The 26,707-nt window shown below is 39.3% G+C and overlaps 1 protein-coding gene across 3 annotated transcripts in view; it reads right to left on the bottom strand.

Moving 5' to 3' along the window:
• MORC4 (MORC family CW-type zinc finger 4) overlaps positions 1 to 25,134 on the bottom strand; it is a 60,327-nt gene extending 35,193 nt beyond the window's left edge. For 2 of the 3 annotated variants that reach the window (XM_007992476.3, XM_007992478.3), the window contains exons 1-9: positions 24,763 to 25,134; positions 24,561 to 24,633; positions 17,485 to 17,617; positions 10,217 to 10,434; positions 9,332 to 9,479; positions 5,261 to 5,393; positions 4,811 to 4,939; positions 1,999 to 2,118; positions 505 to 605 (exon numbers count right to left, since the gene is read on the bottom strand). In XM_007992476.3, the coding sequence (XP_007990667.1) occupies positions 505 to 605; positions 1,999 to 2,118; positions 4,811 to 4,939; positions 5,261 to 5,393; positions 9,332 to 9,479; positions 10,217 to 10,434; positions 17,485 to 17,617; positions 24,561 to 24,633; positions 24,763 to 24,864 (1,157 nt within the window). In that variant the 5' untranslated portion in view covers positions 24,865 to 25,134. The remainder of the gene's footprint in view (positions 1 to 504; positions 606 to 1,998; positions 2,119 to 4,810; positions 4,940 to 5,260; positions 5,394 to 9,331; positions 9,480 to 10,216; positions 10,435 to 17,484; positions 17,618 to 24,560; positions 24,634 to 24,762) is intronic. The other variant, XM_073013491.1, reaches the window with a different exon arrangement.
• Between the last annotated feature and the right edge of the window lie 1,573 nt (positions 25,135 to 26,707).

Raw genomic sequence — 26,707 nt, 5'->3', positions numbered from 1 at the left:
GCCATAATGTCGAGTTCCTTTCAGATTCTTACCTGTTTGCTTGCCCTATTAAATCTAGATGCTTTAAAGAAAGCACGTCTTTCCTGCTGTTCCACCACTTTGCTCTAAATCTGTTCACTGGCTTCAAGAAAAATTTTTGGAACAAATTTCAATCTGCTTTTTTTTACCCAATGTATTCCATAACTTCAGATCCATTCATCTGTTTCCATTAAGATCAATTCCAAAGCTTTTCATTTCCCCAGAAATCTTTTACCAAATTACTCCTATGCTCTTTGCATAATTTCTAAAGGTAAGGTTTATCTCAACAAGACTCCATATATCATTCAGCAAAATTTAAATTTAATTTAAAATGAAATCATTTTATCTCTAATCTTAGAAAACATATTTGAAGTAATTCTCAGTTAACTTATTTAGCAGGTTTTTAGAGATGGTTTTAGAGGCTTTGGAGAATAGAATCACATCTGAACAAACTAACGGAAGCACCTCAGGTTGGGAGTGACTCACCGGTACTCCTTGGTATACTCAAAGTCTTGTTTGTTGTAGGCAGGTTTTAGGAAATTGCACTCAATGACTCCAATTACTCCTACACCTTCTCCACGAGTTGGCTTAGAAGAAAATATTAATTTCAACACTTACATTACTGTTGGCTGCCTGCAGGCATTTCCTTTTGATTCCAAACAATAATAGAAAGGTTACATAACGTTCATGAGCAAGAAAAGACCATCAAGATCTAGAGAAACACTTAGAATGTACATCAACAGACTGCAAGCATTAAACTGAACTAGAAATTCTGACAAATTCTAGGGCAGAGATTTTCAAAATATGATCCATAGATCACTAGGAGTCTTCAGCAATTAGTAGCCATCTCTACTTCACCCACACTACCTCAACTTTTATCTGCTTTATATTCCAGGACTACCATAAGACTGCATTTGAATAAAGAATTACCGTGCTAAAAAACCAAGGTTATATACTACTGTTCTAAGGAACTGAAACAAATATTCATCTGAAAACAATTTTAGGGGTGCTATGTGATCCTATATTAAAATAAACAATTCTCCCACATACATAGGCCACCAAACAACTACTAAAGAGAGTCACACAGCAATTATTAATTACAAGTTGATGCAAGAGTTTCATAGATTTAAATTATATTCTAATTCTTTAACGGAAGAAACCGAGTAAAGGTGTAATTAGACTGGCACACAAACATGAGTTGTCTAAAGGTGCTATAACAAGGAAAAACAAAATAGGCTGAAAATGAGTTATCCTGGGCTTTATATAACTGTCTTACTATGATGAAGCAGTTCATCATTTTTGTGCGTTAGCAATCTTATCTGTAAAACAGGAATAAAAGGGATACTTGTAGACATTGCTACTTTAAATAATCATTAAGACATTAAAGATGATGGTAAAATTTGTATAGAGTGGTTTAAAAAATATTTTCACATAATTTATCCCATTTAAATCTCTCAACCCTGTAAGCTGCGAGGTAGGCAAAGCAGGTATGTTTATTATTGTTGTTTCCACTTTATAGGTCAGGAAATTGATCCTCAGATAAATTAAACAATTTATCCAAGGTTACACAGTTTGTAAATGGAAAATTCAGGACCCAAATCCTGGTCTTCAACCACCATATTTTATATGCCTTTCACTACGCCTTATTGTCTTCCCAAGAAAATGGAAAGAGTTACCTAAAACACAAATAAGCTGAGACACATGGTAAACTTGCTGGTATTCTCATTCTGCCTCTTAGTAACAGCTACTTAGAAAATGCATTCAGTAAAGTTGTTGGGTTGATTAACATCTGAAGAATGAGAGGTAGAAAGAGTTTTTCAACACAAGACAGCTCACTGGTAACACAATTCCAGGATCAGAATTCAATAAGCATCATAAGATGGGAGTAAAAGCCATTAATGAGCCTATCCCCTTTGCAAATTTTAAATTCTCTTCCTACTCTTTTCAGCCTCCTATGACAAAGAAATATTAACCACTCACCTTCACCTGGCACCCCACCTTCTCAAAGGATTTTATGAGTCGGTTGTTATGATACATCATTATTCCAAACTGGTTACTATTCTTGCAAGAGAACCCAAAGGTGATTCTCACCTGCTTATTCTGAGAAGAACATTGTTAAGGAGACAAACATACCAGGGACTTCAACAATAAATTTTGCACCATATTATAGAAAAACCATCAAATACCAAGGGACATAAATTGGTACAACCTTTTGAGAGGGCATTTAAACACCTGTTGCAATTGCTTTGAGAATATTCTTAATATTCGACCAAGTAATTATCTTTTAAAGAATTTATCCCACAGAAACAGTCAGGGAGGCCCACAAAGGTTTAGGAATTACAGAGATTTTTCAATTTGTTATAAAAGCAGAAAAACAGAAATAATTTAAATGTTCAACAATAAAGAAATGATTAAATAAATGCTGATACAGCTACATGCAGCTCTTTTAAAATTATGCCCTTGAAATATGTGAGAATATCAGGAAATGCTCAGATTATAAAAACATCACACACACACACGCACACACACCACACACACACCACACACACGCACAGAAAGACTGTAAGAAAAGATACCTAAACACCATCAGTGATTATAAAATTGACAAATAATCACAAAACATTTTTTAGCCCTTGCTAGTTGCTCAATTTGCTGCTAGGGCTCATAGGTTCTGATAAGAGCTGTAAATGGGCCAATACGAAACTGTAAAATTATATCCAATAAAGTAAATCTTCTTACCATACCAAACACAATGAAAGCAAAAGCAAAAGTAAAGAACAATGAATAGTCCTGTAGTGATACATCTCATGGGAAGAAGTTAACAAGCTTGGATAAATGAAATGAAGACAACTGATTATTACAAGTAAAATATGAATAATGATGAGTTTTTAACAGGTCCTACTTAATTTAAAAACCGAGGTAAGTAAGTGAGAAAGATAAAGGGGAGACAGAGAAACTGAGATTTTCATTAAAACAAATTCTAAGAAACCTTCATGTCTAAATGAGTCAAATGAAAATTTACTTTTGTCACTTATTCAAAAAATGATCTCCATGCCCCCTTTAAAAGAAAAGCTACTTGCATCAAAACCCTATAACAAATGGGTCACATATGACACAAAGACATGACTCAAGTGGGTGCATAACACAGTAATGTTTGGCTCAGAATATATAATGTTCTGGACTCTAGCAGTTCACATAAAACCTCAAATAAGACCTATTCTAATGCAAAAACAAAACAAGACAAAACTCCTGCAAGCAAACAAACCAAAATCCTATGCCATAAAATTAACTTTGTAAAGATAAAGATTGTCAAATTTTTCTTTCTGTTGTGCACTTTTAAAATTTCAAATTATGGAGTGAGGGTACACTGGGGTAGGAGACTTGCCATATTAGTGCAAGGAGACAGAACAAAGACGAAAGAAGTGGACTTTGATAATTGAGAAGTAAGTAAGTTAGTATCAATGATCTTGTTCCTCAGTGACCTTGGGGGAAATTTTATTAGGACTTTCATTTTACCCATGCCTAAAGTAAATCTGTTTAGTCCAAACTATAATATTGGAAGGTAATTTGGTTTAATGAGAAGGGAGTCTGAGAAGAGCTGAGGTAACATATAGAATGCAGGCATAAAAGTTTCCCAGACAGAAACCCACAAAAGAAAAAAGCTAGAGACAGTATGTGTTATATCCTAAAACAGTAGTTGGAAAGCATTTCTTTAGACTGGCTCTGTTAAACCTATGGTACTAATATCCTAGTCTACATATGGTGAGATTATAACTAATTCACCTATAGAAGCAAACAATGCTAGCTCTGGCTTTATTAAATTGATTTGTTTAGTGCTTTAAGAAAACATTCCTAGTAGCCAAGATATGTGTTTCCAAAAAGGAGAAAAAAGAGACCAACGATTTCTCATTTTTGGTCAGGGAAGGACAAAGCATGCTAGATAATGCCTTTGATAAAGCAAATAGAGTGTGAGCATGTTTCTCAGGCCAAGAGTTGTGCTTAGTTACTAGAAAATAAATTAAAAGGTCAATTTTTCATAATCTTGCAAGTTTTCAGCCTTCCAAAAACATTTTCTGCCCCAAAAGCCATCAACGAAATTGTACCTAATATCCACAGTTCATCTTAAGATTTTTTTCTAGTCTCTGAAATCCATTCTCGATGCAATGCGGGGGAGAGGTAGAAGTAAAAAGCAATGGCTCCTCTGAGTGGCTACCATTATGAGAAGTACCAGGAATTTATGTCAAACCTAAGAAGATTTATTTCACTCTAGAAAATCAACTTTTAATTTCCACTTTCCTAACTTCAATCAATGTAAGTCTGGACCTGTTACAACAAAAAATTGCAGTGTATCTACAAGATTAAGAAGTTCTAGTCAGTATTTTGCTTATTTCAGTAAATTTAATATATATCAAAATCCCAGTACAAACCAAATGATGTGTATTATTCCTTACAGTAGAGATTCTCAAACCTGGCTGCTCATTAGAATCAGCTGAGGATTTTAAAATAATAAATATTTCTTATTTTTTTTAAAAAAGGTTTCAGACACTACTGAACCAGAATCTCCAGTCTCAGGATTCTATTATTTCAACAGTTTCCAGGTGATTTCTGATAAAAATGGTACGTAGATTGGCATTTAAGAAAGACTTCCTCAGAGTACACTATAATAGAATGTGTACTATGACATATGCTTTTGAATTGGAAAGGGAAAGTTTTTGTTTTTCTGTGTCAACCTGAAAACTTAATCCTGAAATAAAGAGGTCAACTTCATGTAGTGGTATAGTTGTAAGGATACTGTGAAGGTAGGTTTATATGTATCATATTCTACATTGGCCAGGCTCTTGGCAATCATCTGGGTAGTCACCTTCTTTTGACGCAGAAAAATTTTCATCCGTGGCTTCATGTATAGAATACCACAAAATGCCTGTGGAATAGAATGGTGAAGGGAAAGTTATGTGATATTGCCAATTCTGCTGACATCCCCATAAAACACTGCTATCACCTGATTCTATGCTGGGCAAAGATTTGGCTCCATTTCTATACCTTCTTACACTATGTAAACTACCACACTAAGGTACTGTTGACTATATTATCTAAACTGTCTCAACGGAGACAATAAAAAGGAATACTAGCACATGGCTGGAGGGTTGTCATCTTTGTATAACTAAAAGAAGATCTTGTTCTATAATATTTTCAGGTTATAGGAAATCTTACCTCTCATTGTTGAAAAACCATTCTTACTTACCCTTAAAGAATATTCTGTTTCTGGCAGCTCAGAGGTAATACCGCCAGTCATTTTTTCTTCTGTGTCAAAGTCTGATACCAGGATGTCATATTGATCTGTATCAAAGTCCAACTCAGATTTTCCATTTTTATTTCTGGGGAAAACAGACAAGTACCAATCTAACAAAAACTGGCTCCAAAGGACAAAAAATGCACTAGGAACCCAAAAGAAAAAAAACAATATGAGCCAAAACTCAGGTATCTGTTTCCTTCCCTGACTACCAGTGCAAAGGAACTACAAACCACTTGGGTGGAGGATCATATGATACTTAAGGGTATTCCCATTCTAAACAAATCTACTTTTTCATAGAGGTGATGATGCCACATTCCTAAGAAAAAAAGAACGTGGAATGTCTATGATCTGATAAATCAAATGGATGTCAGCTATCTTCAAAGTGGGATCTTAAAATAGACACAAGCTTTCTAGGTATTGTTAGTAAGTCACTCAACATCATTTTCCCCAACTGAATGAACAGATGAATCAAAACCCACTTCTACCAACTTCAAACAAAAAAGATACTAACATCTCCCCAGATCTAATCCTATTTCTTAAAAGGAAAAAAGATTGTTATAAAAGCCGCATATATTTACTAGTCCTCTAGGATACCATTTATAGAATTATCATTTACACATAATGGTACTAATATTCCTTTCATAAGGAACTTTCTTCTTCCCATAATCTTTTTGGGCCACTTGGTTTTGATCCATTCCAAGACCCTGAGCTATATCACTAACCACTGCCGGGAAAAAAGGTTAAGACCCATCTTAATCCTTGAAAAAAACTCAAATGACAGGTTTTAGAGAAAACATATATATCAGAACAGTAGTTCCCAAAATTTATTCTGTGCAACAGTAATCTCACAAGATACTCTTAAAAAGTACATAAAATAAAATACATAAAATACATAAAAGTTCTAAGATCAAATAAAATTGAGAAATAATTCTTAGCCCTCAGAGTCACCTCGAGCTCTAGTGATAACTCTGCTTCATACTTCAGGCTCTGTAAGCTCAGAGCTGCTGTGTTGAAATTGTAGCTCCTTTTATAGGGCTGCACCAGAGCCATTATGGTCTGTCTGCATCATGTCCATGTCAATGTATGATAGCATATTATGGATTTTCCAGGATAATTCTGATTCTCACTACTCCACCCGACCCCAAGGCATATGCCCTGAGGAGATTCTCTGTCTTCCTTGTCCCTCACCTTCCCCATCTAAGGAAAAAAGGTCTGTAGAAACATTTTCGTTAGAGACAGGGTCTTGCTCTGTTGCCCAGGCTGGAGTGCAGTGGCATGATCATAGCTCACCATGGCCTCCAACTTCTGGGTTCAAGCAATTCTCCCATGTTGTTCTCCCAAAGGTCTGGGTTTAGAGGTGTGAGCCACCACCCAACCTAAAGAAATACTTTTTCAAAATTGATTGGGAAACACTGCATAGTATATAGCTCTTTTACATATTTTCAACATACATTAGTATATTAAAGTACTCCAGGACCCTCAGAAGTCCTACAATAAAGCAACACAGTAAACCTTAAGTCAGCTTTTCCCAAATTTATTTGACCATGTAATCCTTTATTTATACAGGTTGAGTATCCCTTAACTGAAATGTTTGGGACCAGAAGTGTTTTGGATCCTTTTGGATTTTGAAATATTTGCATTATACTTACTGGTTGAGCACCCCTAATCTAAAAATCCAAAATCCGAAATGTTCCAATGATCATTTCCTTTGAGTTGTCATGTCTGTGCTCAAAATGTTTTAGATTTTACAGCATTTCAGATTTTAGATTTTTGGATTAGGGAAAGTCAACCTGTATAGCACCTAGTACCATACACATAACTGGGAAATGACATAAAAAGAAAAAGTTCTGTTTAAGATATGTAAATCACTGTAATACCTCAAAAAATTCTTTGTAATACAAACTATATTACTTGAGGTTTTCTCAGTAGGACACAGCGAGGATCTAAATTACCAATGTGTGAGTCACACTTCTTTTAAGTACAGTACTCTCTATATAAACCAGCATTGTTTTTATTTGTTTTACCCAGGTAAATGAGACAAAATACTTCACCTAAGGAGAAAAGGATGAAGAAATGTATCTGATAATCTTTTCTATTAGGCATATCAGTAATACCTCTATTTTATATTAAAGGTTTTTAGGGTTTTTTTTTAGTATTTAAGTGTTAATCCATTCTTTTTTCTTTTTTGAGATGGAGTCTTGCTCTGTTGCCCAGGCTGGAGTGCAGTGGCACCATCTCCACTCACTGCAAGCTCTGCCTCCCGGGTTTACGCCATTCTCCTGCCTCAGCCTCCCGAGTAGCTGGGACTACAGGCGCCCGCCACCACGCCTGGCTAGTTCTTTGTATTTTTTTAGTAGAGACGGTGTTTCACCATGTTAGCCAGGATGGTCTCGATCTCCTGACCTCGTGATCTGCCCGTCTCAGCCTCCCAAAGTGCTGGGATTACAGGCTTGAGCCATAATCCATTCTTAAATGTATTCCATTAGACATGCTAAGATTAAAAAAATGAAATACCATAAAGTATTTCTAGATTGTTTTATTAGTTTTGAAGACATGATCTTAACCTAGTCTCATTATAGTTCATATTTATGTGCTTCAAAGATTTTTTTCTACTTCTCTCCTTTTTTTTTTTTTTTAAGAGACAGGGTCTCACTTTGTTGCCCAGGCTGGTTTCAAATTCCTGGCCTCAAGTGATCCTCCTGCCTTGGCCTCCCAAAGTACTGGAATTACAGGTGTGAGCCACCATGCCTGGCCAGATTTTTCTACTTCTAATCCAGCTACTGTGAAAGCACTAATATAGAAGTTGTTATTTTTTAAAGATCTTACTGTATTTTGTTTGCTCTAATTTTTCTTTCTCATGCTTCATTGTCATTGTCTAATAAGTAAAATAACTATCAATTACCAAACATAAAAAAATGCCTATTGGCCAGGCACGGTGTCTCACTCCAGTAATAGAGGCTGGGGTGGGTGGATCACTTGAGGTCAGGAGTACAAGATCAGCCTGGACAACATGGCAAAACTCCGTCTCTACAAAAAATATAAAAATTAGCCAGACGTGGTGGCACACATCTGTAATCCCAGCTACTCGAGAGGCTGAGGCACAAGAATCACTTGAACCCAGAAGGTGAAGGTTACAGTGAACCAAGTTTCCACCACTGCACTCCAGCCTGGGCAAGAGAGACTCTGTCTCATTAAAAAAAAAAAAAAAAAAAAAAAAAGTGCCCATGAATGTGAAACATATTTATAAAGGATTCTGAGGAGCTTAGAATATGCTAAACTGTCCTAATTATCTGTGGCAATAGCCTCAGGATATGTGTGTTTCCACCTTAAACATACCACATTTTACCAACAAGAACCACTATCTCAAACAGAACTGTTTTCCTTTTTCTTTTTTTTTTTTTTTTTTTTGAGACGGAGTCTCACTCTGTTGCCAAGCTGGAGTGCAGTGGCGTGATCTCGGCTCACTGCAACTTCCAACTCCTGGGTTCAAGTGATTCTCCTGCCTCAACCTCCCAAGTAGCTGGGACTACAGGCGTGCACCACCACACCCAGCTAATTTTTGTACTTTTTTTTTTTTTTTTAATAGAGACGGGGTTTCACCATGTTGGCCAGGATGGTCTCAGTCTCTCAACCTCGTGATCTGCCCACCTCAGCCTCCCAAAGTGCTGGGATTACAAGCATGAGCCACTGCACCCAGCCAGAACTCTTGTTTTTCTAAGACGAAGTTACATAAAAGTATGCAATGAGATATAAATATGTATCAAAATTTATCTACTTTGCTTCTCTAAAAAGAGTTATTAAAATGTGCTAGGCCAAGTGCAGTGGCTCACACTCGTAATCCCAATAATTTGGGAGGCTAAGGAGGGAATATCGCTTGAAGCCAGGTGTTCGAGACTAGCCTGGGCAACATAAATGAGACCCTGTCTTTCTATAAAAATTTTGAAAGTTAAAATTAAATAAAAATGTGTTTCATCATACTACCTTTGTTTATTAGAAGCTATCACCTTCGTAATACTATACCTGCGGATGTTCCAAATGAGAACACGAGTGCCTTTTTTGCCTGGGATGGCATCAAACTGGGCCAGCAGGTCATTTTCACTGTTGAAAATGGAATAGTTCAAGATGGCTTCTAGGCTGGGCAATGAATCCTCGGTAACAATCATTTTTTGTAAAATCAAATATAGTCAAAGAAAAAAATAATATCTTAGGATGCTATTGAGAAGGAAGATCTGCCCTTTGGGTTGCATATTTAGACAAAACTACAGACATAAAGCATGCATATTACTGCTATAGAAAGAAGAAAGGTGAAAAATGGAGAAAGGTTATAGAGACAAGCTCCAAAATCAGTTGCCCATGCAGAATATAGCTTCAAAGATATAATGTAAACAAAGTCTTATATTTAAAAGCAAAGATCAAAGGCTTAAATTTTTAACTTCTTCGGAAGCAATAAGTTAAAACCTTATTGCTATACTGTTCCAGTCAAGACAACCAGGTGTCTAACAGAAGTAACAGCTGTGCAGATATAGGGAAATGACTATTCTGCTATTATATAAGCTGATAAACAGTACGTTTCTAGGCGTATCAATACAAATGTAGCTATCCTTTGTGGGGGGAAAAAAGGCAGGCCCCGGGAGCTTTACCATGGGATGGTGGTAGAGCAGACACATACCATATAGATCAAACTGTGTAACAATGAAAATTTCAATACAGCAAAAACATTTCTAAGCTTCTGTCAATGGTCTTATTTTTAAAATATTTAATACAGAAAAATCCCAGTTAAATTTAAGACATTTGAATACCTCTTTTAAAACTTCTGATAGTTGGATTTGACCTGAAGAGGTTCCTATCAAAACACTCAGATTGGACTAATCTTTAACCAACATTCTCCATTTCCAGAAAGGATATTGTTTTGCTGGTTGAATGGAACAATTGGTACAATAACTGCCTGGGCCTGGACACATTCCAGATAGGTCTGTGACAGAAGTCCAACAGTGAGAGTACCCCCATTCTTGGTGAAGACAAGGGCGTCCTTTCCTAGCCGCATGGAGCCTGACTTGAAACCATTACCAAAGACCCCAATGGGACACTGGCTCTTCTTTATTACTTTATCTGTAAAGCCAAAGCTGCAATTACAGAAGAAAAAACAAATCAGAAAAAAAGAAATCAGAATGGTAAACAGCATCCTAAGATAGGTGACAGGCAGAATATTTGGCCTACAAATAAATAACACTTGTAAAAAGTCCCTCCTTTTTTATTCCTTTTGGTATTTATGGGCAAAACTATTAGGTTAAAAACACAGGAAATTACTATGGGGTAATGGGACTAATTTTTCTGTGTGGTTTGTGTGTACATAAATAGTTCCATTACGTTAGAGTCACACTTTATAAAAGTAAAAAAGGGCCCCTTTCCACCAGCTAACATAGCTGGAAAAGGCCTGGGAAGCTGCCTTTCCTGTCTAGATAAAACAGCTCTGATTGCTGTAGAAGCAAAGTTAGGGTAAGGTGAAAAGGGTAGTTATCTAGAGAGGGTAACAAAAGTTTCAGATATTGTCATTGGTCAGAGGTACTAGATTAGGCATCTCCTAACCTGTTTATATCATCCTCTAGAAATCTGAAAGTCAGGGATCATATATCTTGACAATTTCAACTCTCCACTCAAAGGATAATCCTTCCAATTCTTAGTCTCTGTTCCATCTGCTGGGACAGTTCATTGGAATGTGGCCAAAGGATAAAAATAGGTAGTTCTGCCTCTGAATATCAGCAAACAGCTGCAGTATAAAGTCTCTCTTGCTCTATTAAGGACCTTTCACTTAGGCACCTCGACAATCTCTGTAGTCCATTTTGATCAGCTTAATCTGGAAGCCAGAACCTTTCCCTTTCTTGTATTTTCCATTCAGGTACACACCAAAATAACAGAACTTTAAAAACTAAAAATTAAATGATTACATATCTTCCCTCATCATCAATAAAACTAATTGTAAGGATTGTTTCTCAGGATGAGGAGGAGAAATGAATAGAGTTTGGTGAATGAGTACAAAACTTATAGTTAGATAGAAGAAAAAAGTTCTAATGTTCCAGAGCCCAGGGTGACTATAATTAGCAATAATACATCATATATTTCAAAGTAGCTAGAAAAGAGGACTTCCAATGTCACCAACATATAAATTCTCAAGGTGATGAAAACCCCAAACACCCTCACTTGATCACTGCACATTCTATACATGTATAAAGTATTCACATGTACCCCATAAATATGTAAAATATTAGGTATCAATGAAAGAAAAAAATCATACTAAAAAGGATTGTTTCTCTCCAGACTGACTAATTTTACAATGTTGTGCACTACCATTCATTCAATAAATATTTAAACTAAGCACCTACGATGTGCCATGCATTGGGCTAAGCACTAGAGACAATTGTTAATAAAAGAGACATGATTTTTGCCTTCAGAGTTTATAATCTAAGGAAGGACTTCATATATTACAGATTAGGTGCTTCTCAACATCAATAAAATAGATACTCTGAGCAGACCATGACTGAGCAGGCTGATCTTTAACAATTTTACTCTTTTGAGCATGGAGAGCTGAGGTATCTGATTTCTACTTCCTGAAGGCTATGGTTTTGTGTTTACTCACTAGGAAAGGGAACTACCTTTTAATTTGCTATTTCAAAGCATTATACAGTAATACCATATGTCCTCCTAGAGTAAACACTTTATAGGAGCTGTGTGTATCGCACAAATAAATCTAGTGACAGAAAAAGGTAATTTCCACGGCAGCAGTCTGTTGGAAAAAAAAAAAGAATATTCAGTCTGTGTTGCCTATGGGCCTTAGTATTCCAGGATATAGACTTGTAATAGTAAGATTCAGGCATTCCCATTCTTCTTGTGGAAGAATTGGCTTTAAAAAAAAAAAAAAAAAAAAAAAAGTTTGTTATGAGGATTAAATTATATACTGTATGCAAAATACATTAAGTATAAAGTAGCATTCAAACATTAATTTTAAACTAACTCTAGAAGTCATTCTGATAGTTGTCATGTGCTATCCCCTACTCCTACTTCAGACCTAAGATCACATCTAAAACTCAGGGCTCTTCATAAATAGTAATCTTACACACCACTTCAAATGAATTTGTATGGTTAACCGGACTTTAACTTTCTCTTATACCACAAAAGCTTCAATTAGGTGATCAAGGGAAAGTGGTGAAAATAGGGAGATTACAACTCCCTTTAATTTTTAGCCTCTTCCACCATCTATCACCTCTTTTTCCCTTTGAAAGTATAAACCCTCACTGTGTTAATTTGGGGAGACCAAATGATGATACAAGGTTGAGAAGATAACCAGTAGCATGAGGCTAGAACCAGAATGGAAAAGGATAAGAAAAATGAGAAGAGAGGAGCTGTAAACTCTGGATTTTTGTTGTTGTTACTGTGTTTCACTTAACTCTTCCTGTGTGCTCTTTTATTCCTCCTAAGTTCTCATGTTAGGCATTCCATTTAAATGCAAACTGGCAGAATGAATGCCAGGTACCAATCAAATAACTACCTAACACAAAAGCCCTCACCACACATAATAGAATTGTAGGAATGAATATAATAGTTTGCTATAGCTCAGTAATATTTTCCACAGAGCTAACTTGGCTCAGGTGGTTTCTATTTGCTAAGTCAGTCCTGCTGTATCCTCTCATGTAAGAGACAACACTGTTTACACATCAAGGTGGCTTGGATACCAGCACTTTTAGTGGAATTCAAAACTACAGCAGCTTGCTCTGGAGTATCTTAAAATGTCAAGAATCCAGAATCCAGAGAGGTAAATTTAAATTGGGACTCTGCAGTGACACGTGTTTACCTATGTAACGAATCTTCACGTGTACCTCCAAACCAAATACAAAAGTTAAGAAAAATAATAGATAAATAAATAAATAAATAAGGACTCCGGGAAATGAAACAAACCTTGGCAAAATCCATGGGCGCACAAAGGCAGGCACTGCTATTTCCTAGGTATTTTTGTGATTTAATATGTAATATAAAAGAATGAAAGCGTGCTAAGCAGACTGTTATTCTCCAGCTATTGTTTTAGAAGAATATACCCGCTAGGAAGTGCACTTCTGAGCACAGGTAGCAAATACCCTCTGTGGTTCTGTGGTTGTTTTTAGTCTTTGAACTTTGAAAGCGGTTTCTCACCTTGCTTGAAAAAGGCAGCTGAATATACAGACTAACTGATCCACACACTAGCCCCAGAAGGTAAAGATAATTAGTTTGGACCTTAAAGGAATTTAATAATAGGTTTTTCCTTTTTAATTTGATTTTCATGAAATTCTATGTTTATGGAAGAAACTGTTCCTACAGTTACACAACTATTTTATCAGTCTGAAAACAGAATTGCATAAAGAGTTGGAAAGTGTGGACAGGGTAACAACAAATGTTAGAGGTCAAACAGAACTTCTGTAGGCTTAATAAATTTGCATAATTACTTCTATTATTTTTTCCAATTACAAAAGTAATATGCCTTCAAATAAAAAACAGCGCCAGGCACGGTGGCTCACACCTGTAATCCCAGCACTTTGGGAGGCCAAGGCGGGTGGATCACTTCAGGTCGGGAGTTTGAGACCAGCTGACCAACATGGTGAAACCCTGTCTCTACTAAATATACAAAATTAGCCAGGCATGGTGGCACATGCCTATAATCCCAGCTACTTGGGAGGCTGAAGCAGGAGAATCACTTGAACCCAGGAGGCAGAGGTTGCAGTGAGCCAAGATCGTACCATTGCACTTCAGCCTGGGCAACAAGAGTGAAACTCCTTTAAAACAAAAAAAACAAAAAAAAAAAAACAAAAAAAAAACAGAATCCTTCCGGCTAGGCATGGTGGCTCATGTCTGTAATCCCAGCATTTTGGGAGGCCGAGGTGGGACCATTCTAGCTGCCAACATGGTAAAACCCCGTCTCTACTAAAAATGCAAAAATTAGCTGGGCGTGGTGGCATGCACCTGTAATCCCAGCTACTCGGGAGCCTGAGGCAGGAGAATTGCTTGAACCCAGGAGGTGGAGGTTGCAGTGAGCCGAGACCACGCCACTGTACTCCAGCCTGGCGACAGAGCAAAACTCCATCCAAAAAAAAATGTAGAATCCTTCGCTAGAAGTTAGGATTGGACTAAATAATCTTTTATTTTTTATTTATTTATTTATTTTTGAGACAAGGTCTCCCTCTGTTGCTCAAGCTGGATTACAATGGCACAGTCTCAGCTCACTGCAACCTCCGCCTCCTGGGTTCAAGTGATCTTCCCACCTCAGCCTTCTGAGTAGCAGGGACTGCAGATGCATGCCAAAATGTTCAGCTAATTTTTGTATTTTTTTTGTAAGAAGGGGGTCCCCCTGTGTTGCCCAGGCAGGTATCAAACTCCTGGACTCAGGCGATCTGCCTGCCTTGGCCTTTGGAAATGCTAGAATTATAGACATGATCCACCATGCTTGGATTTAAATGATCTCTTTTAAATAAATGGTATCTTCACCAGGCATGGAGGCTCATGCCTGTAATCTCAGCCCTTTGGGAGGCCAAGGCAGGCTGATCACTTCGGGTCAGGAGTTTGAGACCAGCCTGGCCAACATGGTGAAACCCTGTCTCTACTAAAAATGCAAAAATTAGCTGGGCGTGGTTGTACCTGCCTATAATCCCAGCTACTCGGGAGGCTGAGGCAGGAGAGGTGTGTGAACCCAGGAGGTGGAGGTTGCAGTGAGCTAAGATCATGCCATTGCACTCCAGCCTGGGGGACAAGAGTGAAACTCCGTGTCAAAAATAATTTTTTTTAATTAAAAAAAAAGGTATCTTCTAGCTGATTCAAGTTTGTTTCAAAATACAATCACAAATAAACAAACTTGAATCAGCTAGAAGATACCTGAGATTATTTTTTAAATAGGAGGAACAATTGCCCAGCTCAAATTGGTGGGAAACATATTTGGTATGATAGGGAAAATTCTACAGCTAAGAAAGTTTCTGCCTATTTTGCTCCTTGGGGAGGGAACAAAAAATTTGAATGGGTGATACTCATCCTTCATATTTCAATTCAAATGTCATTTCTTCAGGGGAGCCTTTTTTTAACTCTCTAGACTAGATTAGATCCCTGTTATATGCTCTCAAAGAAACTGTGCTCTACCTTCATAGCACTTACCACTGGGTGGAATAGCCTATTTAGTTATATTACTAGTCAATGTTGTTCTTTCTCACTAAGCTGTCAGCCAAGAATCATGTCTATCTGATTCACCACTTTATCTCCAGTGCCTTGCACACAGGTGCTCAATAAAAATTTGTTGAATGAATAAATGAATGAATCTGGAACAAAAACTGTGGCAATTATTTTGAAACCATTCTTCTCCTTTCTACCTTATAACTCTAACCAAGTTTCACAGATGTAGTCCCACAGACAAAATGGAAGAAGATCAGATTTGCTGGGCCCACTACTCAACACCCATGTCAATGGGATAAGGTATGATGGGACGGAATCATTAATAAGATAAGCAATTTTGGATGGGTGCGGTGGTTCACGCCTGTGATCCCAGCACTTTGGGAGGCTTGAGGCAGGTGAATCACTTGAGGTCAGGAGCTCAAGACCAGCCTGGACAACATGGCAAAACCCTGTCTCTACTAAAAATACAAAATTATTAGCCGGGCATGGTGGCACACACCTATAATCCCAGCTACTCGGGAGGTTGACGTATGAGAATCATTTGAACCCAGGAGGCTGGGGTTGCAGTGAGCTGAGATCACGCCACGGCACTCCAGCCTGGGTGATGGAGTGAGACTGTCTCAAAAAATAAGAAGACAAGTAATTTTAGGGGGAAAAAAAACAACTAGTACACACAGAACTGAATATATAAATGCTTTGGTTCCATCCCATCTAAAATTGTATTTTTCTTAATATATAATAACAAAATATATATATGTTAATAATAATAATATATATATTCTTAATATATAATATTAGCTTCAGGATATAAAACTGATATTATAAGTTGAAGGATTGAGCCAACTCTCTACCTTCACTAACATACTGGTCACAATTCTTGTTTCACTTTTAGAGGTTTTCCTCAAATAGTCTTCTAATTAGGAGGGTCTGACACACAAGGTATACAGAGTGCTGAGTGGTAAAACGCAACCACTTACTTTGCCCAAATTTCATATCTGTTTCTTTGATGGATCAAAGGGATTTCCCTACAAACAGAGTAATTCATTTAGAATACCTACAAGGGTAACTACAACCACATGAATTTATTTTCCATTTTTATAGTTCGGAGCCCTTTCCCTCCTCCACAGCACTCCTCTATTGTTACTCGTGCTTCACACACTCTAGTTCAGGAAGCCACAGGGAGGGTAATCAACCTCATCTGCTAAAAAGGAAAAGAGAAGGAAGGAGTTGAAGGAACACTCATCTTCCACTGAGTGATATGCGAAGATGATATAGTATAAATTTACGTTCTCAACTACAAATGTTTTAAAGTGATTAAATGAACTGAGAGTGGCAACAGAAATCTAGCACCAGCTTCAACAGTTAGAAAGGAGACTTTCCGAAGTTTGTGATTCTACTGCAAAACCTTTAAAGAATATGTGTCTGAATGCCTTCTATTTATCTTGCATGGGGTTTGATTATACCCAGGCACCTTCATGGTTCTAATCAATAAATCATTCCAACTCCAATACTTCTGATTTAAGAGTGAGTTTAGGTTAATATAAATTGGAGGTCTCGGACCAGTGAAGGCCTCTGGGTCTTTATATTTGCTGTTCTCTTTGCATGAACTGTCATCCCTTGCTCCCTGCCCCTTTACCTGGTTAAACTGTACTCACCCTTATATCTCAGCTTAAATATCATTTTGTCTAGGATACTTTTCCTAACCTCTGGGATCAGATTGGGTTCCCCTGAAGACTCATCTCAAGCATTCTGTACCTTCTTATCATTATGCTTATAGCTGTTTATTGCTTAATTGTCTGAATTGCCAGCTAGGCTGAAAGCTCTGTGAGGGCAGGACAGTATTTGTTTCATAATCAGTGTCCTGGCACATAAGAGATGCTTAATAAATATTTGTTGAATAAACAAAAGGAAAGCAAAATATTAATGAAAATTATGAAGCCTTAAATAGGGTTCATGAGCTTAAGACAAGAAAAAGCCAATGAAGACATTTTTACCTGAGCATTCGGTGTAGTTTATGAGGTGTCATCCCACATCCATCATCGGTAAAGGTCAAACAAGATTTATTCTTGACCTCCTCAACATCTATAAAGACCGTCCTGGCAGATACATCTGGATCTACAGCATTATCTGCAAAAGGTAAAAATCTGTGATATTAGATCCCCTTTTCCAATATTGTATCAAAATCTCTAGTTCAGTGACTCCAAGACATAGAAAATGTCCTTTCCCTCCCTCATTTGGATGTTCGAGAAGGTATCAGGGAGCATTAATGGTAGTGCACTTACTAAATTACAGAGAACAAAAGAGATGATGGCAGATTGAGTTCTAAAGCTGATTTCCAGATTTCACATGAGCGATCTGCAATCTGCCTTTCCACTTCAAACTTCAGGGTCTTTGGAAAAAAGTATTAATAACTACTCCCATATAAAATGCATTTTGCTCCATTTTTGTCTTATTACTTCTTCTTGCCTTTTAGCCCCTTTATTGTTTATATACACATACAGTAAAGAGTGGTTACGGAGAAAAGCTGAATGAGCAATTTTGGTAAAAGTTGATGCATATTACACACATTGCAGTTTATTTGTGATCATTTTATTTTCTTCTTTCTTACATCACCTCCTCTGTTAAAGAACACAGATAGTACTGCCATTCCTGTTTATAGCCTAAGAGGCACTGAAAGGGTTAGAGTTTAAAACCAAAAGCCTTAATTGCCTGCCTAGATCTCAGTGATGGTAGCAAGCATACTTAAAAGGAGTGATTTTTGCTTCGGTATTTTGTAATAGTTTTAAAGGCAAGGCTGTCCATCCTCTCAGGAAATGTAGAACATAGAATCAAAGTAGAAAAAATACATAGGTTCACGATTCCTCCTGATTTATGTCTTCACAATGAGTTAATTATTTAAGACTCCAGGCCAGGCGTGGTAGCTCACACCTGTAATCCCAGCACTTTGGGAGGCCAAGGTGGGCGGATCACAAGGTCAAGAGATCAAGACCATCCTGGCTAACACGGTGAAACTCCGTCTCTACTAAAAATACAAAAATTTAGCCAGGCATGGTGGCAGGAGCCTGTAGTCCCAGCTACTCGGGAGGCTGAGGCAGGAGAACGGCGTGAACCTGGGAGGCAGAGCTGGCAGTGAGCCGAGATCGCGCCACGGCACTCTAACCTGGGCAACAGAGTGAGACTTCATCTCAAAAAAACAAACAAACAAACAAACAAAAGACTCCAAAGACATCAAAAATTGCCATAGTCTAACAATTGTGTCACATTCACAACCCCAGGGGTGCCACTGTCTAGTTGCCACATGTTTTTACCACAGGTACCAGTTTACATAATTGTCAATCACTGACAAATGTGGCTCACTAGCCACAACTGAGGGGCAGTTTATACAATCTGTTGGATAGGTTCCTTAATCGTTCCTGTCTCTACTAAGCTCTTTGAGCGAGACAGAGTCCTTGCCTTCCACCCTCTTCCCTTTCCCTGGTATCCTATACTGCTTTAGTGATACCAAAAAGCTAAGCTGAGACAGCCAGGTCAAGTCCTGGCCATATACTTGTTCCATTACCACTGATCAAATCATGTCATTTCTTCCCGGGAACACCCCTTACAATCAAGAGAAGTATTACAAACATGCAAAACACCCATTTTTTTAATAATACAATTAACAATATCAGTTACAGTCACTTGGATATGTGGAATGTTCATTAAATAAAACAAAATACAGATTAATTTCAAGGGCCACAATGGTATTGCCAGAGTCACTGATAAAACTGTCACTGACTGTAAGTGGAAAAAGTCTTAACAGCAGTAGGGCATCACCAATAGTCCCAGAAGGGGATTAAGAGGCCTGGTATAGTCAATCTTTTTTTTTTTTTTATTCACAAGGCCCTAAGGGAAAGTTTATTTCATATGAGTAGCAGCCACTTTTTTTTTTTTATTATTTTTTAAATTCACATAATAGTTGTACATATTTATAGAATACAATGTGATGTTTTGATACACTTATACAATGTGTAATGATCAAATCAGGATAATTAGCATATTCATTACCTCAAACATTTATCACTTCTTTTGTTGGGAATATTCAAAATCTATTCTTCTAGCTATTTGAAAATATACAGTTAATTGTTATTAATTATAGCCATTCTACAGTGCTATAAAACACTAGAACTTATTTCTTTTATCTTAGTTGTAATTCTGTAGTCATTAACCAACCTCTAGCTATACCCCCTCCCACCCTTCCCAGCCTTTAGTAACTACTATTCCACTCTCTACTTCTAAGCTTATTGCAATAACCTCCTAACTACCTTTTTTTTTTTTTTTTTTTTTGAGGTGGAATCTGGCTCTGTCGCCCAGGCTGGAGTGCAGTGGTGCAATCTCGGCTCACTGCAAGCTCCACCTCCCGGGTTCATGCCATTCTCCTGCCTCAGCCTCCCGAGTAGCTGGGACTACAGGTGCCCGCCACCACGCCTGGCTAATATTTTGTATTTTCAGTAGAGAGGGGGTTTCACCGTGTTAGCCAGGATGGTCTTGATCTCCTGACTCTGTGATCCGCCTGCCTCGGCCTCCCAAAGTGCTGGGATTACAGACGTGAGCCACCGCGCCCGGCCCTAACTACTCTTATAAATCCATATATCTCCCTTTCAATTTTATACACTGCTGAAGATTAACTTTCCTGAAGCACAGCTCTGATCATGACATTCCTCTGCTCAGAAAACTTCAGGCTAAAAAGCCAAACACCGGAGCCTTCCAGTCAAAACCTGATCCCAGATGACCTTTTTAACCTCATTCCCTACTGGGTATTTCCAGTAAAAAGACCTGTGTTTGCATCCTGGATCTGCTACTTAGTACTTTTTCAGTTTCCACATAGAAGTTAGAACATTCCACTCAGTTTGCCTTCTGTGCCTGGCTTATTTCATTTAACATAATGTCCTTCAAGTTTATCCATGTTGCTGCAAATGACAATATTTCCTTCTTTTTATGGCTAAGCAGTATTCCATTGTGTCTATATACCACACTTTCTTTATCCATTCTTCTGTTGATGGATGATATAGTCAAGCTTTAAGGACCAGGTGGGGGGCCTAGGGCCCATATAATGTGGCAAGACAAGTGGGCTAAGTTTTGGCAGGAGTTACAAGTCTGTCATGTAATGGCGGCTTTATCAGAAATGTAGTTCTTTACTTTGTAAGAGGCAGCAATATTTTTCTTTAACTGACTAAAGGATTCAGCATTACTTAGCTGCCTACACTGTTTCAAGAACCTTTACTCGGCAAGCAGGCCATGAATTGTGTTGGGACTGATCAGACACTCCTGCTGGCAGACAACCAAAGGCACTGTGACTGATGATACAACTTGCCAATCAACTGGACATCATTTATACACTGAAAACTCTGGACATAGAGGGATTTTTTTCTAACAATTTGTGAACATTCACGATTCAAACACGTAACACCTATCTACTGCAACTACATGTTTACCCAACAGTGCATTCAACGAATCAGCTCAAAGGCCTCTCACAATATCACCTCAATTCTTTTCCTCTTTACTGCAATTTTGCCCAAACTTTACTAGGTACCTTTTTTTTTTTTTTTTTTTTTTTTTTTTTTTTTTTTACAGGAACACACCAAATGGTTTTAACACAGGCACTTCAGGAGTTACAAGGCAGCTGCCAGGAGCAGCTCAACATTTTATCTCCTTGGCTGAAAGCTCATGGAATACAAGGGGGAGGGGGCATGCAAGAGGCCAGGGTCAGCTGGAGCAGTAGGGAAAGAGAGATCAGTAGAGAGGCACCAGCAAGCACGGTTTTGTACTTACTTTCAGTTTTACATGGCCTTTCATTCGGTCTCAGCAAATGAAATTACAATAATAACAAGGCTGGCCTCAATAAATGAACTTATGATAACAAGGCACCGATCTGGAGGCTGGTTTCAATCCTACTTCTTGCTGCTTAACCCTCCAAACATTTACTAATACATGGCAAATGCTATTGGATCCCAGAAAATCTATCTTCTCTCCTAACCCGGACCATCCAGCCAATGAACAGGTAGCGCAATGAAAGAACCCTTACTCCTCTCTCCCTGCCCACCAGTTAGGTGAGAATTGTGCTATCAGATGCTGGGGTGTCTTCATTCCCTAACCTGGCCACACAATCCCATGTGCTACCAAATCACAAGGAGTTTTCTCTCTGCTAACTTAGCTCGTGCTATCCCTTGGTGGGAGGACCCCATCTCTACCTTCCCCTTGCTCTCGTGTCTCATCAGAATCTAGGAGGCAATGAGAAACTATTCCATGATAGCCTCCCAGGAGAGATAAGATGGCAAGTGGGAGATGGCTTTGAGGTAGTGCTTCACAAGCCTCTCATCCTTTTCTGTTTCATAGCATCACAAGGCTCCCATCCTCCCCTGTTCCAGAAGGATGGCCTACAGGTGGCTACATGAAAGATTGCCAAGGGTGGAGCTACTGTCCTACAGAAATCCTACAGGTATCTAAAAGTATTCCTGCCTAAAGGTAAAGTTATCACCTTTTGTCACAAGCCTATTCCAAACACACACAAGGTTAGCACTGAAGAGACCACAAATTTGAAATTTAAGTACTTTTCTTATCCCTCCCTCTCCTTTACCCTATACATCCCTAGACTCTCTCATATCCTATTTACTCTATTTCCATTGTCAGTCTCTTATAGAGTTTATTTCCCCTCATCTGGATTATTGCAATAACCTCCTAACTAGTCATATAAGTCTGAATCTCTCTCTCCTTCATTTTTATACACTGCTGCAAGATTGACTTTCCTGATACACAGCTCTGATCATGACATTCCCCTGCTCAGAAAACTTCAGGCTAAAAAGCAAAATACTGAAGCCTCCCAGTCACATCCTGATTCCAGATAACCTTTATAACCTCATCCTTACTTAGTATCTGGAGTAAAAAGGCCTGTGTTTGAGTCCTGGATCTGCTATTTAGTATACACGTAACCTTGGAAAAGTCAATTAAATTTTCTGAACCTCTTTTTCTTCATCTGCAGGATGAAAGTAAATGTTTACCTCAAAGGGTAATGTTAAAAAGTTATTTGTGAAAGCTGTTTGTAAACTTTTTAAGTACCTATCGTTTTTACTATTTGTGAACCCCATGCTCTAATTAAACTCCACTAAATATTCTTCATGCCTTTGTTCAAGCAGTTGTTCCTTTTGCCTGGAATTCCTCCCCACCCATATCCACATGTCCCAATCCTTCAAATCTCAGTTTAAATGTCACCTCCTCTACAAAGCATTTCCTAACCTTCCTCTTCCTGATAAACTGGAAGCCATTCCTCCTTCCTCTGAACTCCCACAGCACTTGTTTTTATCTTTGTTTATATATCGTTTTCTATTTTGTTGTTATACAAAGCATAAACCTTCTGTACATGTTTTATCTCCCCTACTAGAAGAGTGAATCTGTGTTATATTCATTTTTGTGCCTACCACAGTGGCCTTGCACACAGTGGGTGCTCAATAAATATTTACCAAATGAATGATTCACTAGAAAATTAATGCCTAAGTGGATAAAATGATTGAAGGAAAACCCAAAATGAAAGCTTTGGATTGCCAGTTAACACTTCGCTCTCTCTTTTCCCTATTGCTAATATTTTCACAAATAGTTGTTATTTGGTCTTAAAATCTGTGTTTGTATACATGTATGCATGCATGTGTGTGCATAATACATACACATATTTGCTCTCATACTGGACATCTTAGATCTGACTTAGGTTCTTTAAGGTAATGCTTACGGCCAAAATCACAAATATTCAAAATTACAAATTTAAAACTCATTAAATCACCTGGAAAGTACAGTAAGCATAGCACAGGTATATCACATTCTGCACCGTGCCAACCATGAGAGAACAATACATTTCGGTTTCCCATTCCCCACTATGTAAATCATTATTTTTTGCTCCCTTGCAGTCTTTCTTGCAAATTACATACTTAACTTGGATTGTATTCCATTCTGCAGAGGTTCAGTGCACAGCCCCAAGGCACAGTACCAAACCTCAAAGATACAGTCCCTCTGCTCTAGGGTTCCAAACGTATCAATTCCACTTTTTGCCTTTCACCTTCTAATTAAATTATACATATTGTAAAGCATTCCGTGTTAAGGTTAATCATCAAAGGTCTCTATCATTCTTATCAACCTTCCAACTAAGTCTCCTGCTACCCATTGACTTCTTACCCAAGATAACTCTCATGACATGGCCACAGCGATTGCTTAAGAGACTGGGGTTCATTTGGGGAGCTTTGAAAACATTTTCAAGAGTTTGTTCTGTGCAACCTTGTCCATAAATACTTCTTCCTTCTTTCGATTTTCAAAGCATGTATAATGCGCCCTGTATGGTGCTGCATTTTGTGCAAGACTGTAGTTCTTCTTTGCTTTCCACACAGTAGCACACTACTGCAAAAATTGGTGTACTTAGCTTGAAGGGATCAACTGAAAACACTTGAAAAGCAAACACCGGTGGAGCGAGAGGTTAAGTACTCAATATTCATTCCAGCGGTGTGAGGGCGCTCGTGGACCACGGACCCAGCCCTCCGCAGTAGCAGGGAGCCAAATGCACTCGTGTCATCTCTTAAGAGATGTCCCATCATTCCTAACTTTCTTGTCTCAAAAGTTAAGGAACTCCGCTTTCCAGACCTTTCCCCAGGACCCGCCTCGGTCCTCTACAACGCCCCTTTGCTAGCTGGGCATCCTCCGTCGGTCGCCAGCCGCTGCTGAGCCCAGCTGCCTCGGGGCCTGAGGTTTTTATGCATCTCCTTTTGACTACTAACTAAGCTATCCTAAAGTGCCCGAACATCACGAGCGCGAGAAAAAACATACTGGTGTCTTTAACGCTTCGGACACACCTCGTTTCCTCCGTTTTATGAGCGGAACCCAGTTCCTGGGAGAGAGCCATCCCCCTCCTCCGCCTGCAGAGCCGGGGCCGGTTCCGAGGCCCCCACCCCAGCCCCGGCCCGCCCCGCGCGGCTCTGCGCATTCCTCTCGCGTCCGCGGCACCACGCTGGCACCACTGCCTCGGGCGAACACTGCCGGGCCCGCCCTCGCCACTCACCTAGCAGCTCCGCGATGGCACTGAAGGGTCGCGTGTGGCTGCTGGAGTTGCTCTGGAGGTAGCGGGGGCTCATCTGGGGGCGAGAGAAGGTCCCGTCCCGCGTGAGGCCTCGGCCCGCCGGGCCCTCCCCGCGCGCCCCCCGCGCGCCCCCCGCAGCCCAGGGTCCCGCGCGCGCGTCCGCCCCCTCGGGCCCCGGACCTACCGTGCTCAGGCGGATCCCGAAGGCCTGCGGGCCGCCGCCGGGCCGGGCCAGCCCGCAGCCCGGCGCGCCAGGACCGGCGGGGGCCCCTCGGTACAGGAGCATTTTTTTGGCCGCCAGGGTACCCGTCTGCTGCCGCCGGACCCCTGGCCCGGCGGTCCAGGACTAGCCCTTGCTCACTCCCACTCGCAGCTGGCGGCGACCGTCCGGGACCGGCCCTCCCTGGCTCCCACTCGCAGCTGGCGGAGGCGGGGCGCGCTCCAGCCACCTGTCCCGGGCGGGAGGAGTGAGGCCGGCTGAGCCAAGCGGCGGCTCCGCCCTGTCAGCACCTCTACCGACCCGGCGACTGCTCGGGCTGCCTCTGGGCCGTACAGAAATATGGCGACCTCCTGACAGCCGCTCCTTGATCCCCGCCCCTAATTAATTCTTGGCGTTTGCCATAGGCCAGGCCGCCGAGCGGGAAAGAGCGGGGGCCGAGGGGAGGGCGCGTGGGGAGGGGCGTGAATGAAGCAAGAGGAGGGAGAGCATGTATGGGATTTCTGGAACCTAGTCCCGCTTAAGCTGCATGACTAACAGGCAAGATAAGACAAGTCTTTCAAGTTCTAAAGACTACAGTGTTGCTATCTGGGAAGATAGCAAGCTCGCCTGATGGGAAAACATTCTACCTACTCTGCCTCAAATGCCTCCAGAAGCACCCAGAACTTTCTGGAAGGCATTTAGCAAACTATCTCCAAAGTCTTGCTAGAATGCAGGGACGGTGTTTCTAAAAGGAGAAATTTGATTCACTTAAATACCGCCAAGTAGGGGATTGGTCGAGTTATGAAGTATGCATAAAATGAAATGCCGTGCAGTTCTTAAAGGCCATGTTTGTAGATAAGTATGTGTTTATGTAGAAAAATATTCATGAAGGAATGAAGAAAACAAGGAGTTACAACATATTGTGGAACGCATGATGCCTTTTCTATTGCAAAAACAAGTATATGTGTATGCATATATACATATAAATGCATACATACACACATATACACACATACACGCAACAAAAACCACTTGATATACAGCAAGATGATATCTCTGGGTCTTGAACTAGACACTTTTTCCTTTTTTCTTACCTGTATTTTCTAATGTACTATAAATATACCCTGATAATAGAAAAATAGATTCGTTAAAAATATATGAAACATTCTATGGCATGAATGAAGTATAATTTATTTGACTATTCCTTTATGGTAATTTAGGTTGTCCTCTTTTATTAATTTTGACAATACAAAAAATGCTCCTTCACACACTCATGTACAGGTCATTAATTTCTGATACTGTTATCTCCACAGAATGAATTCCAAAAGATGAGATTGCTGCATCTAATAGCATGTGCATGGTTTAATCTTAATAAATGCTGTAAGATAGGCAATTTGCCCTCCCAGCAACAATTGGCGCTATTTTGCCATGTTCATAGCACTAGATGGTCCCAATCTTTTAACTTTTTGACAGTCTTTTCAATAAAAAATAGTATCTCCTTATTGTTTTAATTTGCATTTTCCTGACTACCAGTAAGGTTGAATATCTTTTCAAATGTTTAGTATACATTTGCATCTCCTCTTCTATAAATGTCTGTTTATGCCTTGGAGCATCATTTTTTACCCCCACTGGGTGCTTTACATCTGTCTATTTTTTAGTTATCTTTTCTTCAAATTTTTAAAATACACAAAAGTACAGAAAACAATATAATGAATCCCATGTATTTATTACTCAGATGCAGTAATTATCAAGACTGCCACACCTGCTGCAATGGACTGAACATTTGTGCTCCCCAAAATTCGTATGTTGAAATCCTAACTCCCAATATGATGGTATTAGGTATTAGGATTAGGAGTTGGGGCCTTTGCCAAGTAATTAGGTCATGAGGGTGGAACCCTCATGATGGGATTAGTGCCTCATAAAAAGGACC

This window comes from Chlorocebus sabaeus, chromosome X (assembly GCF_047675955.1).
Source record: "Chlorocebus sabaeus isolate Y175 chromosome X, mChlSab1.0.hap1, whole genome shotgun sequence".
Lineage (NCBI taxonomy): Eukaryota > Metazoa > Chordata > Mammalia > Primates > Cercopithecidae > Chlorocebus > Chlorocebus sabaeus.
This window is presented reverse-complemented; position numbering and strand designations above follow the sequence as displayed.